Raw genomic sequence first — 16,859 nt, forward strand, 5'->3', positions numbered from 1 at the left:
ATCAAACGTGAGGGTCCATTACTCTGTGTGCGGCGTAAAGGTGCTTTATCCATCCCCCCGTTCAATACCGCGTCCATCTCAAGGAATCCTGGCGAGGATTAGGGGCGCTTTGCTCGCTAAAAACCCCCCCGAATCAATCCCATATCTATCTACTCATGTAATATTGATGCTTGTCATGACATGGCGTTTTCCCCTTGTTCTGCACAGGGCATGAAGGATGGGTTACAAAGCTCCAAACGTGCCGCTGTGAACGGTTAACCCCTCGCTATTGTGCACTAAAGGTCACTAACAACACAAAACAGTCTTCAACTATCAACGTGTGTGTAGTGATGGGTGCCGTTAACATAATAGCTTTCGGCCGAAAGAACTCCCTTAGCAAATACCCAATCGGCAGTGCCAAGATCAGGGTGTACCAGAGTGTTGCACTTGGGCTAATGTTTCAAGTTTCATATTTCCACTTTTGTTGAAGAAAACAAGTGATACGACGAACGATGCTTTATTCTAAAATTTTTAGGTAAAAAGCCGCAACAGTATAGCCTACATTTATGGCAATTTTGGGCATAAACATGGTCAGCATAATGATTTGAATGTCGATCTACCGAATAGCCTCTGGATTATCTGGTCAATACTTATATCTAGATAGACATGTCTGACTAACGTCGACAGAATGCAGTGGATACTAGTACTTAGTAAGAATAATATGACGATGCAGGAGGCTATTGTTACACTAACCATGCAATAGCCGAATGCATGTGTATCTTGCACTGCATTTTCTATGATGATAATCAATGGGTGTGAAAATCAAAATGATATTTCTACAGATGTTTAAAAAGATTCAGGGATGGAAAAATCCCTTCCAATTTGACCCTATTGGATGGCCTCTTGGGGGCACCATGGGAGTATGTCCAAAGCTTTCTTGTAATGTAAGTAAATCTTGTGTCACTGTTATTGCACATTTAACTTGGTCACCATGACCTGTGCGTAGCTCGTAGAGCATAAATGTAAAAAAAGTTAGTAGTTATTTCATTTATTAATTCTTCAAACAAACTACAGTAATATCCACACACCTACGATTCTAGCATTGCTAGCAGTTTTTATAACAGCGTATGTCCGTTTTGCCAACCCCAATGTTGCTTGTATATAAAAAAAATAATACACGTTATAAAATCCCAGATTCTGTATACGTAGCAAGCTGACTAGACTGTAATGTGCTATCCTCATTTATCTAAATTTCATCCGGAATCAGACAATATATTATAGCTATACAATACATTGATTAATGTATATACGCAGTGGGACTATTATTATTATGATCAATAGTTATTGGTAGCAGTAGATATGTAGTATACCAAATCAAGTGTATCAGAACTTTTACAATATCAATTTCGCTGATTAAGCGTCATATGCACAAAGGAATATCATTATCATAAAATTTATGTTCATCTATCCCTAGACTTTTTGTCGTTTGTCACTAGCACTGCAAAAAAAAAAAGGTTTTTAACTTTATTTTGCAAACGGGTTCTATTTGATTGATTTTGATTTGAACAGTAAGGCAATAGTGTATTTCTTTGTTTTCTCTTCATTACTGTTACTATCTTGTTTTGTTTATATTACTTGTATCTATATGTGTGAGAAGAGGGCTTTGATACGTAACATTACCTATGCCCAATCCTCAAATATATATAGAAATGAAATGAAAATATGTACAAAATTATTATTTTCGATCTATAGTGGCAGCAAACGATTGTATTATACAAAAATCAGCTGATTAAAGGTTTTTAAAACTCTTTTTTTTTCACAACGGAAATGTTATCATGTACCTTGTCAATTTGCCTTACTTCGGAGACCATCTTTGCCAGATGTTTATAGCTGCTATTCAATAATTACGCTCAAGAACCATGCGAGAATTAATGGGAATACTAAACATTTCATAGAGCATACCAATCAACAACATGAGATTTACTGTAACAATAATGTAGCCTGACCTAATTTAACATACACACCACCATCTGCTGTCTCATAGCATATTGCCGGCGAGTTAACTGTTCTGTGTCGAATGTTTGTAATTTTCAGATATTTTTACCACGACTAAAATATTTGAAAATTACAAACATTCGACACAGAACAGCCCTCACAAAACTCTGGATAAGTTCACACAAACTCGACATAGAAAAAGGCAGACACAACCACATTCCTCTAAAGGAAAGGATTTCCTAATTTTGCGATTTAGATAAGACTGAGGATGAGTATCATTTTGTAGTCGACTGTACGTTATATAGTAATGAGAGAGATTCCCTATATTCTCATATACTAGATAAGTTCCCCAGCTTTGGTAATTTAATTGAAGTAGAAAAATTCAGATTTCTTATGAAACTTGAAAAATCATGTATTATTAGTTCTGTATGCTCGTACATCTATAACTGCGTCAAGAAGCGAAAAGTTGAACATGTAAATAGTAGATCACATTAGTATGTATCGTTAAGTGTCATTGCTGTATTCTTTTCCTTGTCTATTCATGACCTGTACTTAGCTTGTTAGAGCACAAACGTACAATAAAGGTCTTTCATTTATTCAATGATCAATTTTCTACAGAAAAAGACTTTGCTGAAGCCCCTATCACAGCGTCCTGCCCCCGAATTTGTTCCCGAAGACTAACAGATCAGGTTCAAATGACTTCACTGTTTGGGGCTTGTTCGGGGGTTTAGATTTGACTCAAATTTAATTCAAATTCGATTCGTATAGAAAAGTAGCCTATACCAGACTTCGGGATGCGGCAAACTGTTCTCTCCAGCAAACCAACTCCCCTGGCATGCTATATTTGGCCGATTTCTACTCTTCCAGAAGCCTGGTAGAGGCTAATAGAAAGTTTAAATACGTGACGAAAATTAAACAAATTACTGGTGAGTTAATTTTTTTTTTAGTTGGAAAACGGTTTAATTTTCTTCATACAGTTCAGGCTTGTTTCATGGCAAATGTAACACGTTTTGGAATGTAGCATCTGATGAGGCACCGACGTCAAGATTGTAGCTGGTTTCACGTAACTGTCAGTGTGAGAGTAACATGATAGTCTCCGTGATCCTGACCGTCGCCTGTGGATCTACAGGCTAAGCAGTCTATTTCCGTACGGTTGTGACGGGCTGTCATTACCTCCATGAAAAATGGAGGTATTGTTTTTGGCGTGTCTGTCTGTCTGTCTGTCTGTCTGTCTGTGTGTGTGTACGTGTTTGTGTTTCCGGACATTTGCGGCCAACATAACTTTTGAACCTTTAGATGGATTGTAACGATATTTGGTATGTGAGTAGGTGTTGGGTAGGCAAAGGTCAGGGTTGATTTTTGGCCCGCTGGTGCGTGACCTTGGTACTGCAGCAGAACTTCCGGGTTTTTTTTATCTATCGTCCTGGACATGCTATGGCGTTGATTTGTTTGTGGCAGATAGCTTGTGACGTAAGGAAAAAGGGATGTAGTTTTGGGCCCCCTAGCAGCTTGCTTCGGAATTACAGGGGCATTTTTTGTAAGATCTGACGGGACTGATATATTTCTTCCATCTACATGTATCTGTTTCTCGCGTTGATAGTTGCGGTAGAACCAAACTGTTGGCTGGTGTTTGGTGCAGGTTAGCTGTGTGTTTGGGTCGTGTTTGAGGATTAAATTTAACTGAAAACTAGAAAGGCCGACATTTGCTTTGGAGCAAATACAGCAATGGCTTCACCACATTTTACGACATGGCAGGGAAAGAATGAGAAACACAAGGGAAAACAATGCTTTACATTGATATAACTATAGTATGAAGTAACATACAACTAAGACTACAACAGTTGGATAGCTATTCCCTACATTATTGGTTAGGATTTTTAATTGCATAATGCAAAATGTTGATTTTCAAAATAAAAAAAAAACGTTCATGCCCCGCATTCCAATGCTGGAGCAGGAAAGCTTGAAATACCTACTAAAACACTTGAATACAGACATACTGTCAGTATGGAATGGATCTGAGCAGGTATTAATTAAGTTAAGCCTGTTAAATTCCAACAGCCAATCAGCAAGGAGAATAGAGGAAAGCTGCATACCTATTGGTTGATGCCCTGCATTCCATTGTGATGACTCATGCCCAAATGTGGTAACACTGCACACTAACTCAGTAATACATTTGCTATAACACAGCCAAAAAACTCAAATAAACGCCTAGGGGTATTTGCCCACTGTACCTCCATACCAAATTTCAGGACCTTAGGCCCTAAAATGAAGAAGCTGAATCCATTTAAAAAATGGCAGGAGAAGAAGAAGGAGGAGGAGAAGGAGGAGAAGAAACATCAGAAAAAGCAATATGGGTTCACCACCACTTCGTGGTGTGGTGAACCCATAATTAACTCAAATCCGAGTTGAATCATATAGAAAGGTAGGCGAGACCTAAAAGTTGGTTGGTGCACAGTGGAAGGTTCTGAATGTGTGACAGGTGCTTAAGTTAGTCAGCTGAAGTGTCTTCAGTAAAGGAGAAGGGGAAGCAAAAGTATTACATATTAAGTTATTTGCATATCAATCCATAGTTTGTGCTTATAAACCTGTACTTCTCCTGCAGTCTCTAGTTTCACTGACCAAAGGTAGTGGATGCTACCTGAAACATCTGACCGTTTCCCAAATCATATCCAGTTGCTTGAGTAACTGTTTTTCTGCGTATCTTATTACCTGGATGCCTAGCCTTCACCGACGAAGCAAAACTATTCTTCATCGGAACCTATTTCAGACTTTCAACAACAGGTAGAATTTCTCACAAGATGTTGATGAATTTGGCAAGTCTTAGGAAGAAAGGTCGATACTTGTATCTTTCCATTCCGTCCCTCGCTATTGTCCAAAGGCCGGGAGTGCCGTGCACGCTCAAGCTGTCTACAGAGATAAGACTGGACTATGGCGTACCTGTCTTCTATCTCTTTTCGTTCAGCGAAGGACCAGTAAATAACATGTTGCCCTTTTCGGCCTGCTATAGACATCTTAGCCACTTCAATCATCGTAACGTTTTTGTCAGCTGACGTAACGATTTTAAATTACATACATCTTAGATAAAGAATATATTTTAACGTGGATAAGTTTTCAGTATATAATAGTTAAAACCCCTATCATACATTCAGAACATTTCTCCAAACACCAGCTGACACGGTTGTATGAAGTTTGGAATCAGTCTGACTAGATTTAGCCCACGCCTGCCTTTCTATACGAATCAAATTTATTTTTAGTTAAATTTGAGTCAATTTTAACTGCCATACAAGCCTCCTCTTACTCGCGAACAAAAGCCTAAGCTAACTAACAATGGCCGAACTTTTCGTCCACACCCGAACACGTTGAAACATTCGGCTGGAGCAGCCGAACAGTAGCCGACCTGGCCGAACACCAACCGACCTTACTCCCGACCTTCTTTTAATTTTGGTTTGGAAGCTTTCGGCTCTCCAAGCAGAGGTTTGGGTTTGAGGTTCTTTTTGGCGTGTTTTTAGGCTTTTTTTTATTTTTTGTTTGAAGTTAAAACTTTTGTTCCAACACAAAAAAAATTCTCTCACCTAGAGCTTTCGACCAGAAACTCTGGTCTTCCTCAGTAGACTGAACCAGTGAAGCTTGTCAAGTGGCTTCTTTGAAATGTGACGTCAACACTGGGTCAAAGGTATATGGTAGACGATGTCGACCCCCGTCGCGGTTCAAGGTAGGGTGATGGGCCCTGATGTATATGGCTTCCTTCACCCCTCTCAAGAAATAGTCTTGTTCAGTGTCTAAAATCCTTACAGTGTCAAGTGAAACAAAATGTCCGGGTGAATTTTCTATTTTTTTATTTTTTTGCACCCATGAAATTACCCAAAGCCCAAACCTCTGCTTGGAGAGTAGCTTTAGACCAGTGTTTTTGAGATGCCGAATTCGTTAATGTGACAAGGACTTACTTTACCGCTTGCGTCACATATGGTAACGTATTACAAATAAATCACACGTTAATGGAACCGTTAATAATGCAGAGTATGACAACAACTTGTTTAACAAGACCTGACTTTTTGAAATGAGATTGATGGCACACAGGTAAATAATTTAACCAAGAACTACCCATGCGTGCGCCCATCTTGTCTTTTCAAGCAGACAGAAAAAAAATCATGAAAAACGTAATTTTTCAGTTTAATAGCTGACCTTTATCTTAAATACACCGGATAACATTTCGCATGGCTTTAACATGGCCCATAACTCAATCTAATGAAAAGTCGCTGAGTTATCAGATTCGATAAAATCTTGATGATGGAATTAAGATTTTTTTATTGCAAAGGTCACCCGTTGATTAGACTATTTTGTGTTTACCCTCAGTAGACATTACTGGGTTAATAACTGTGGTGTACCGTCTTCCGACCGATCTCTCTCGGCGCCATTATGTTGGAAGTAGACTGTTCAAAACACCAGGGCAGAGCTGCTTTTTGAATACTGATGAGGTCTAGGAAAAAAGTGTTTTCGGTTTTCCGACTGACCCTACCAAACGATCACCTATCTGTATTTGTATCGGTAGGTATAACCGCCCTTCGGCGTAACACACCAGCTTCGCAGGCACGCGGCGCGGCGGCAGCTAGCTATATCACACCGAACGACTTGTAACACTCAATCTTTGCACATTTAAATGCAGGAGTTCTTTAAAGCTTTCTAGTGATGATGCCCGTACTGCCCTTGGTGGCAACGAGTTCCAGTCTACGATAGTTCTGGCGAAATACGAATTTTGAATACCTCAATTCTTGGTTGATAAAGGCATGACTGTTTCTTGCTCTTTTGCTCTTTTCTGGGCTGGTATCATATACTAAGCCCTAAACCTTTTTAATAGACCGCTGGTAAGGCTACAATCTTTTTTGATCTGACATCTGAATTCTAAACCATCTGAAGTCTGAAAATTTCGTCATTTAGTGGATTTACAGAAGCAATTCAATTTTTCTTCAGTAAATCGGGTGAAACAATTGTCCAGAATCAAACACGTGGACTGGTCCTTAAGACCTCAATTCTCGATGCATTCTTCAACTTTATTTATTGAATTATTTTAACCTAATGTAAAAAAAATGTACTGCAAAAAAATTAACAAAAATTCATACCTATCGACTGGAAACATACCATTCATTTTCATAGGCCCTAAGTTTGGACGCAGCTTTTTATAGCCGCGTGTGCGGTAGTGATAGAAAAAAAAATTCTACAGCAAAAATTAACTTTAATTAAAAAAAGATAAATCCCTATACTTGTCGTCTTTTAGAACTAAAACTGGAAACACAACTTGAATTTTCCTAGGCCCGAAGTTTGGATGCAGAATAATATAGCCGCGTGTGCGGTAGTGATAGGAAAAAAAATTACAGCAAAAAAAGAATAACTAAAAAATGAAAAAAAATCCTACCTGTCAACTATTTCTTTAAGCACCAAAACGGGAAACACTACATTTATTTTCCTAAGCCCTAAGTTTGGACGCAGGTTTTTATAGCCGCGTGTGCGGTAGTGATAGAAAAAACATTACAGCAAAAAAGAATAACTTTAAAAAATGAAAAAAATCCTACCTGTCAACTATTTCTTTTAGCACTAAAACTTGAAAAACTACATGAATTTTCTAGGCCCTAAGTTTGGACGCAGGTTTTTATAGACGCGTGTGCGGTAGTGATAGAAAAAAAGTTTCTACAGCAAAAAAAAAAATAACTTTAGAAAATAAAAAAAATCCTACCTGTCAACCATTTCTTTTAGCACTAAAACTAGAAACACTACATGAATTTTCCTGGGCCCTAAGTTTGGACGCAGGTTTTTATAGCCGCGTGTGCGGCAGTGATAGGGAAAAAAATTACAGCAAAAAAGAATAACTTTAAAAAATGAAAAAAATCCTACCTGTCAACTATTTCTTTAAGCACTAAAACTGGAAACACTACATGAATTATTTCTAGGCCCTAAGTTTGGACGCAGGTTTTTATAGCCGCGTGTGCGGCAGTGATAGGAAAGGTGCCTGTTTCCCTAACATCCATTAATTCGCTCGGTCTCCGTGGATGGATGGGTCGACGTTCACTTATCTGTTTTTACACTACGGTGCGGGCGGATGTGTGGGGTACGGTTGCACGTGGCTATTGGCAAATGCCCCCGACAGGCTTTTTTTTGCACAGCGCGTCAATTCGAAGACACCTGTAGGTAGGAATCAACTGTTTGTTGTTTGGCTGTTGGGTTACTCCTGTTGGTTCTGATGCATTTGTCATCGTCAGTTGGAGACTTGACTTTTTCACCGTATGTACAGCAAAGAGGCACCAATCCTGTCACATGCACATACATGTGTTCTAGCCAGTTCAATCATCGTACCATTTCTTAAGCTGACGTAGCAATTTAAATTTCATACATGTCCACCTTTCTATTAAAAATGTAATTTGATTTGGATTTTTTTTTCAAATTTTAATGCGAACCACACCCCACCTACTTGTGAATACCAGCCAAATACCAGCCAACCACTCCACAAATTTCGTCCACGTTTGGATGTTTGAAACTAAATGTGTTAAAATAAATATTTTTTATTAATAGTGATGTTTATTGCAAATTCATGCCCGAGGGCTAATTGCATATAGACATTAACAAGAAAAATTAGGTGATATAAGACTATTTGCTAACAACTTCTACGTGTACGATATACTTATCGAACCTACTATCTCTACTTAAACCTAATAACGTTGGGATACATACAGGGTAAAAAGTAGATATACAATATGTGACCAGGCAATAGGAACAAAGTAACTGCTATTCGAATCTATTCTATTCTATTCTATTAAACTATTCTTGTCATGCTATTAGGGGGTTTATTAATAGAAACTAGATGTTCTCAACCTTTTGAAACATTCCACTGGCATAGTAAAATAGTAGCCGACCTTTTCGAACACCGGCCGAACCAACCGACCTTGCTGCCGAAGTACTGTAATGACGGTTTCGGGGGTTTCGGCTAGTGTTCGTGAGACCAAATTCATAAAGGGTTTGGTCTCCCAGTCGAAATCCCAGCACAGGAATACTCTGGTGATTTCTGGCTCTCTCACTCAAACATGGGGGGGGAACTTTTCTTCCACAAATGTAGGACTATGAAACAAACGTCCAAAGGAAACAGTTACCAGCAGTTCAAATGTGAAGTCGACTTTTTTCTCAGCGCATACTAACAGCGATCTGTCTATAATCTTTAGTCCAGCTACTGAACTAAACTGAAATATTAAAGTATGTCAAACAAATTAGTAATAATAGGAATAAAAAAAACAATACTATAATCTACAGAACGTCCATGGAACTAAGGGAATTTACCAAAGATATGGGAGGCTACCTTGGCATACATGTGTTCACCGGACTGTTCAGAATATTTATTTTTGTTTAAGCCAGAGCATTCTCTGTATCGTAAAAGATAATCTATGAACATATCGTATAGTCCACATCTTTGGTGGCTGAAAGACAATATCAAATTGGCTACACAGTATAAACAAAACCAAACCAGTATCAAATTGGCTGCACAGTATAAACAAAACCAAACCAGTATCAAATTGGCTACACAGTATAAACAAAACCAAACCAGTATCAAATTGGCTACACAGTATAAACAAAACCAAACCAGTATCAAATTGGCTACACAGTATAAACAAAACCAGACCAGTATCAAATTGGCAGGGTAGTATCAATTTACTATTGAAAAAAAGATACCACTAAAAAATAAGCCTAAACCTCTGTTTGAAGAGTACAGATCGGATGCGTCACAGTTACATGTTTCCGACGTTGTTTTGGGGTATTACAAGAAGTTAATAAGATCACAAAACCCACTAATTATGCATGCAGAATGTGGGACTATTCATTATCCACTGCCTTCAACGAAGAAGTCAACCCCATAATAGCTAGCGTAGTAGTAGAAGTAGAAGTTTGTTTCCAGACAGTTGTTACCTGTTTCCTGTTAATGTATTGCAATGAGTATTATACTTGATTGTAAAAGCAATTAGCCTTCGGGCATGATTTTGCAAATAAATAAAGTTTCTAAATAATATGCATTTGGGATCAAAATCTTGATTAATGTAAAAACTTGGATCAATTCCATCAGAGATGCTCAACATCTCAGATTAAGGAATATGGTCATGCTCTCATTAGTATGCCATTTTGCGTAAATCAAATTATTTCTGACGTATTTGATGTAGCGTTAAATCGAATTTATGTCGCTAAATTCATCGAAATGCACAGGCATGCCCACACATGTTTGTAAAGGTTGACAACGTGATCATTGTTATTGTGTTTCAATTACAAAATTCATTATAAAAGATTATTCAGTTGGGAATACTCTCAAATCTCGTGTACTACTCGCTAAAACTTAAACGTAATCAACCAACCAGTAATCTATTATAAAATATAGCTTTTCGCATAGAAGTAGAAATCCATAATTTACAAATACCCTTTCTGTTACAGATGCATATTGTAAATTCTACCTAATATCGTACATTTATCTTTACATTATTTCCCAAGAACTATCGTAGACTGGAACTCGTTGCCACCAAGCACAGTTGGGGAATCATCACTAGAAAGCTTTAAACAACTCCTGCAATTAAATGTGCAAAGATTGAGTGTAAGAAGTCGTTCGGTGTGATAAGCAAGCTGCTGCCGCGCCGTGTGCCTGCAAAGCTGGTGTGTAATGCCGAAGGACGGTTATACCGGCTATACAGATACAGAAGCTGGTGTGTTACACTGAAGGGCGGTTATACCGGCTATACAGATACAGAAGCTGGTGTGTTATGCCAAAGGGCGGTTATACCGGCTATACAGATACAGAAGCTGGTGTATTACGCCGAAGGGCGGTTATACCGGCTATACAGATACAGAAGCTGGTGTGTTACGCCGACGGGCGGTTATACCGGCTATACAGATTAGGACCCTATACATCTTTAATAGGTGAATGCTGCATAATACTTTCTTGGAATACATTTTTTTATGATTGACCAGCGCTAGCGTTGTATCGAGTTACATCTACATGACAGCCTATTAATCCTTTAGTTTATGAATAAATCCTGCTGTGAATTGTTTATTAATATTCTTATTATCTGTCAAAAGAATAGGACACACTGCAAGAAATGTCAGCTCAGCTAAGACGATATGGGTCTTCACATAGAAAAGATATATACTATTCATCCTTCATATAGCGTCATACTCTAAATCTTCTATAAGATCTAGAGACCATTGACATTTTAGTCCCAATTTGTCACGTTGCAAAGATGTCAGCCTCTCAAAGGAGAAAATTTGTCGCTGGACATTTGCGATGATATGAATTAATCAAACCCATCAGTCACAGCCACGGAAAGGTTGCGAAGCTTAGCTCGGAAATAATAGATGCGGTTCTGAGAGCTTTCATCATTAAGGAGTAATGGTGCCACTTGTCTTGTGTTACAAATGACGGATACATGGGAGGGTATTGTTAAGGGGAGAACAGACGGGACAGTTACGGTGGTTATTTGGGGAAGTAGGCATAGGTCAGGGTCTGGTAGGAGGTAGGTACTTATGTGTACTATGGATGCTTTTAAAGAAACTAGAAGGAAAGCTAAAGGCTACTGAATTGTTCCTCATCGATTTTTAACTCAACATTAGATTGCGTAATTATGAAGCCACTGTCACAGATTGCCTAATATGCCCCTCCCACCAACTAACACTGGAGGTATGAGATGTCCTAATTCTTGCTTGTAGCGCTACCGAGAAGCGGACACCCCTTGTCACATGCAAAACAGTATATCATGAATGACGTTCACTTCGTATTTAGTGGTAGGTAAGACGAGAATTTACCATTTTTCATCTGTCATAGAGCAGCTGGATGTCATATATAACTGTCACCATGTGGCAGTCTTCTGTCTCATGTTACTAATAGGGACTCCATACATGACAAGGCTTGCGTCTATTTCTTTAACAAACCTGTTACTTTGTTAGAGTGCACAAAAGTACAGTACACCAATTACACATAACGTTACATGTACTATGTTCTACATGCGGTTCTATATCCACGGCATTGAATAGAAAGAAATATCAATTTATTGTACACAATGTATGTTGTTATACCGTTGGTTCAAGAACTATAGGATACTTACTTTCGTCAGGCAAAAGTCATGTATACTTTGATATTTCTGACAAATGTACATTAAACGTAGTACTATAGCATACTTGGATATGCTAGGATATTTCTGAGAATTCTGCATTATACATAGTAGTACGGTTTGGCATTTCAGACCTACAAGTCTGGTATTGTGCTAAATGCACAAAACTGGTGTGTTTACGCTTACGCAAGGTGGTGATTAGCAATATATTAAATGATAGCTACATAAACAAACTTATTTTTTAGCACGCAGTTATGAAAAAGTGTGTCACCTTTGTAACTTTAGTGAGGAAATAATAGGACCATATCGAAATCCAACTATTTAAAGCAAAACACAGAAAAAATATAGATATTTGAGCCCAAAGGTACACACTGATCAATTTTTTAACGACCACTGTGGCCTTCATCAGGATATTTAACGCCCGATCACTTCCAAACGTAATCCCGCGAGAGTTACAGACACGTGACCTTATTACGCGAGACTTTACGGAAATGTGACGTCAGCGAGGGAACCTAGGTCCCAAGCAGCGTTCTGTCTCGCCAATGCAGAATTATTCTTTGCAAGTTAACTTCCATGAAAAACACTGTTAATCAATTTGTTAAAGTTTATGGCTATTTATCTCATCTTCATCCCGCGGACGTCACGCTGCTATAAGTCCTTATCACTTCACAGCACATTTTCCACCCCGGGTAAACATGGGGAGGGAGAGGGGATCCAGAAAATTAAACCTCTTAATAGATTTTCTACGAACAATTTGGTGAATTTAGAGATTTCCGTTAGGTGTTTTCGTGAAAGGAGTTGAGTTTTTCTTCAGCCATTATTCGCTCAGCAGATGAGCTGAATGGTAGAATGCTGGTACTTACTAGGCTAAGGGTAACTGTATTTTAGCATCTAAGCCTCTACAAGCAAAAGCTTGACGGCGTCGACCAATGTCTTTTCAGTGTTTTCATTGAAAGAGTTAAACTTTTTTTCTAAAACAACTACATGTTCTGCAATTGATGAGTTTTCGTTAACGACGTAGTTTATGCTAGCTGTATTTTAGTATCAAAGCAAAGGCGATGCCTTCATAAGGCAAAAGCTTGCCGGCGCCGATGGCTCTAGCACATGGACATCAATGACATTGCCGTTCAAGCTCTTGTCACACATTCAGAACCACCCTCCGAACACTATCAATGGTGGCTGAAGTTCGGGATAGTCTTTCCATATTTAGGCCACGTCTTTCTTTCGATGCAAAATCGAATCGGATTTTAGTTAAACTTGACTCAAGTTTGACTGCCAACAATGCCCCGACCTGCTCGCATATATATGTCAACCATAGCCGAACTATCCATCCACATCCGAATGCTTTAAATGTTTAGAAACATTCGGCTGGCTCAGCCGAATAGTAGCCGATCTTGCCGAACACCAGCCGACCGTACTCGCGACCTACTCCTGACCATGGTTTGGGGAGTTCTACTAGTGTTATACGGCTTTGTGTTACAGATACCTGACGGAATGTCTTCTTCTTTTTCCTCTTACAGATCTTGCTGAGATAACTACCCGAGCCTGTTGAAGAGACTGTGGGTTGGGGTCACACGGAGAGCGTGATGGGCTTCAGAAAAAAATGGGACTCTTTCCTGGAGGAGTGCCGGAACTCCCGCGTGCTGGTGCTCATCATTGTCTTCATCGCACTCCTGTTAGACAGGATGCTTATAACAGTTGTAGGTAAGGAAAAACTCCTGTTAGACAGGATGCTTAGAACAGTTGTAGGTAAGGAAACACTCCTGTTAGACAGGATGCTTAGAACAGTTGTAGGTAAGGAAACACTCCTGTTAGACAGGATGCTTATAACAGTTGTAGGTAAGGAAACACTCCTGTTAGACAGGATGCTTAGAACAGTTGTAGATAGGGAAACACTATTTAGTCTTTTAAGTACTAAAAAGAAAAGTACAAACATGTTCCACAATACCTCTTTCAGATTTTTCAAACGCTTCAAAAGAATCTTTAGATTGATTAAAATATGGTTTTACTTTTAACCGACCGAGTAATTCTTAACTTTTGTGGTGAATTCGAACGGTTTGGTCGAACATTTTAAATTTGTCATGTAGTCATATAAGTCCATTCGATTTGGCAGTGACACGTGCGAAACCTAACGGAAATCTTTGATGGCATTTTTTTACTGTAAGGTGCAAAACATATACACACACATACGTAATATATTCCGTTTGCAATTTGTTAGCAATGAATTCAAAACACGTTTAAAGAGATCATTCAAAATCATATGATTTATAGTTATCATAAAATCATATAATTTCAATCTCATATTTCTGGCCAATGACGATTAGAAAAATGATTCTAGGATCCTCACACATTTGCATTAAAGGCATCCAATTGAATTTCTGGGCAGTAATAGTTGATTTTCAATGCATATCTTTGGTCTTTTTTAAACGAAGCACGCCATGCTTATTTGACATCGGTAGATTTTATAGCCAACGTTTTGTTTTTCCAAACATTTTTCATTCACGCGCTCGCATCAGTTTTTGGGTTCCCATAAGATGTCATCCATATATTCAAATTAATATGGCTTAAGTTGAAACAATCCTACCCAACAGCATACTAATATCTGTGAGGCAAAATCCGATGTTACTGACAAGTGGTTGCTTGTTTCGCAGTGTATACTAATTCTAGCTACTTATTAATAATACCCAAAATAACTAGATTCTTCATTCAGCATTTTTTGTATTGCAATGATGATGAAAATCTGCTAATGATTGCAGTAAATGTCAACATCAGACAGATTTCTTCATCCAAAATACTTCTTTCTTCGTAGTGCCTTTAAGAGCAATCTGTACTGCATTTCATTGGGAAAATTTCGTCCAAAATTATTTTTAAGGTCCACTCCTTTGCCCTGTCCTGCAGTACCTATCCTCCCAGATTATATCTACAAGTTGAATCACCCTCGACTGCCTTATTACGTGAACGGCAACTCAACGCTACCTGCGGATCCAACTCTAAGCGCAACAGCAACGAACCAGACGGATCCACCACCTCCACAGCATTTAACAACAACCACTCAGCGTACCACCCAGGACTCACAACGACCGACGGAAAACCCGGAGTACTGGCAGCCGACAGAGTACTGGGCCCCTACGGGCATCAGTTATCCCTCCTCACAAACAACACAGAAATCCCCGACAAAAAATCCCCAGGATACATACCACGAGGTGCCAACAAATCAAGATTTAGTAGATGAGAATTTACCCGTTGGTATACTATTCGCGTCCAAGGCAACCATCCAGCTTATAGTCAACCCATTTGTGGGTCCAATGACAAACAGGTAGGCAACATCAGTTGAGAGCAATATCGTTCTTTGTGATACCCCTTTTCGTGTCGGTGCTTCTGTGTACTTTGCTACTACAGTCCAGCTATTTGTAACATATTGTTGTATTTTATCCTACCAGCAGTACCGCTCGTATTCCTTGAAATATACTTGCCTATATATTTAAATCAGTGTATCTGTCTATCCATCTATCTGTCTACCTACCTCGGTGAAGATTAGACGTCCAAAGAGTTCCAAAATCATATCAAGTTGCTTGAGTAACTGTTTTAGGCGTACACATCTATCTATCTAAAGCTAGATACTATTAGATAGATATTAAGATACTATTAGATAGATACATGTACGTATATATTGATCCACTCCAAAATGAAATAAAAACAAAAAACGATTGTAAATTTTATTTCCAGTTTATTAATGGTAATGACGTAGTAAATATTTCTCTAAGACTAACACCTTTGTGTTTAATCGAGCTAATTTTATTCTGCGATTAGTTTTTCTACGGCTAACAACAGTACTATACAGAAATATCGCTTGCGTTCAGATTATGGTTACGAAACCTCATTTCAGTCTAATTCAAGTCGTCACTTGTAACACTAATATGGAAAACGACAAAAACGTGATAGCATATTTACTATTCTTCTGTAATGTTACAGAGTCGGCTATGGGATCCCCATGTTCATTGGCTTTGCCATTACCCTTGTATCAACAGTAGGTAAGTATGAAAAACATTTCTACCTAAGACATACAACTTTCCCCTTGATACACAATTACACACTATGTAACATATTTGATACATGCAATGCTGAAAACCCCAACCCCCTTGAATGTTGAATTGTTTGAAAGAAATAGTATCCAAGACCGTTACATGCAAAAGGAAGAAAGACCAGTTATAGTAGGTTGTTTTGATGCTTGGCTTTCTTATGTTTTGTAATCAAACTGTTATTCGTTCAAAAAACACAAGCTTTCCCAACATGCCTTGTATTTCCTCCACGCCAGTATTCGCCTTTGGAGAGAGTTATGCCGTTCTCTTCATCGCCAGAAGCATACAGGGGATCGGGTCTGCCTGCTCATCCGTTGCCGGTAAGAGATATTTAGCTCCATGAAAAATTGAGGTATTTTTTTTTATTTACTTCGGAATTCACCTCAAAACAAGGCTCGTGAGAGCCACTTACATGTTTTGGGTTACAGTGATGACTACGTGGTCAGATATTTGTTCACCCTTGATTTAAACCGTTGGAGGTTGTAATTTGCGGTGAAACATTCACGGGGAAGCTTGTTCCACAGTGAAGTGGTTCTGGGGAAGAAACTGTCAGCATGAAATTTTCTCTTGACTGATGGACTATTGAGGAAGAAAGGGTGATTTTCTGCTGTTGAGGTGGCTAAGCGTGTTCTTGCAGAGAATGTTCTGAGTGGGGGTACGAGGGAGTGAAGTTCAGCAGAGC

The 16,859-nt window shown here is 38.8% G+C and overlaps 1 protein-coding gene across 2 annotated transcripts in view; it reads left to right on the forward strand.

Annotated features, from left to right (window-relative positions):
- The window catches only part of LOC109464370 (synaptic vesicular amine transporter-like), a 49,904-nt gene that overhangs the window by 11,637 nt on the left and 21,408 nt on the right, over positions 1–16,859 (forward strand). The window contains exons 2-5 of one of the 2 annotated variants that reach the window (XM_019761317.1): positions 13,619–13,802; positions 14,997–15,414; positions 16,071–16,129; positions 16,414–16,497. In XM_019761317.1, the coding sequence (XP_019616876.1) occupies positions 13,685–13,802; positions 14,997–15,414; positions 16,071–16,129; positions 16,414–16,497 (679 nt within the window). In that variant the 5' untranslated portion in view covers positions 13,619–13,684. Of the gene's footprint in view, positions 1–13,618; positions 13,803–13,909; positions 13,938–14,996; positions 15,415–16,070; positions 16,130–16,413; positions 16,498–16,859 lie in introns of those variants that run through there. The other variant, XM_019761318.1, reaches the window with a different exon arrangement.

This window comes from Branchiostoma belcheri, unplaced genomic scaffold (genome assembly GCF_001625305.1).
Source record: "Branchiostoma belcheri isolate BF01 breed outbred unplaced genomic scaffold, Haploidv18h27 scaffold137, whole genome shotgun sequence".
Classification (NCBI taxonomy): Eukaryota; Metazoa; Chordata; class Leptocardii; order Amphioxiformes; family Branchiostomatidae; genus Branchiostoma; species Branchiostoma belcheri.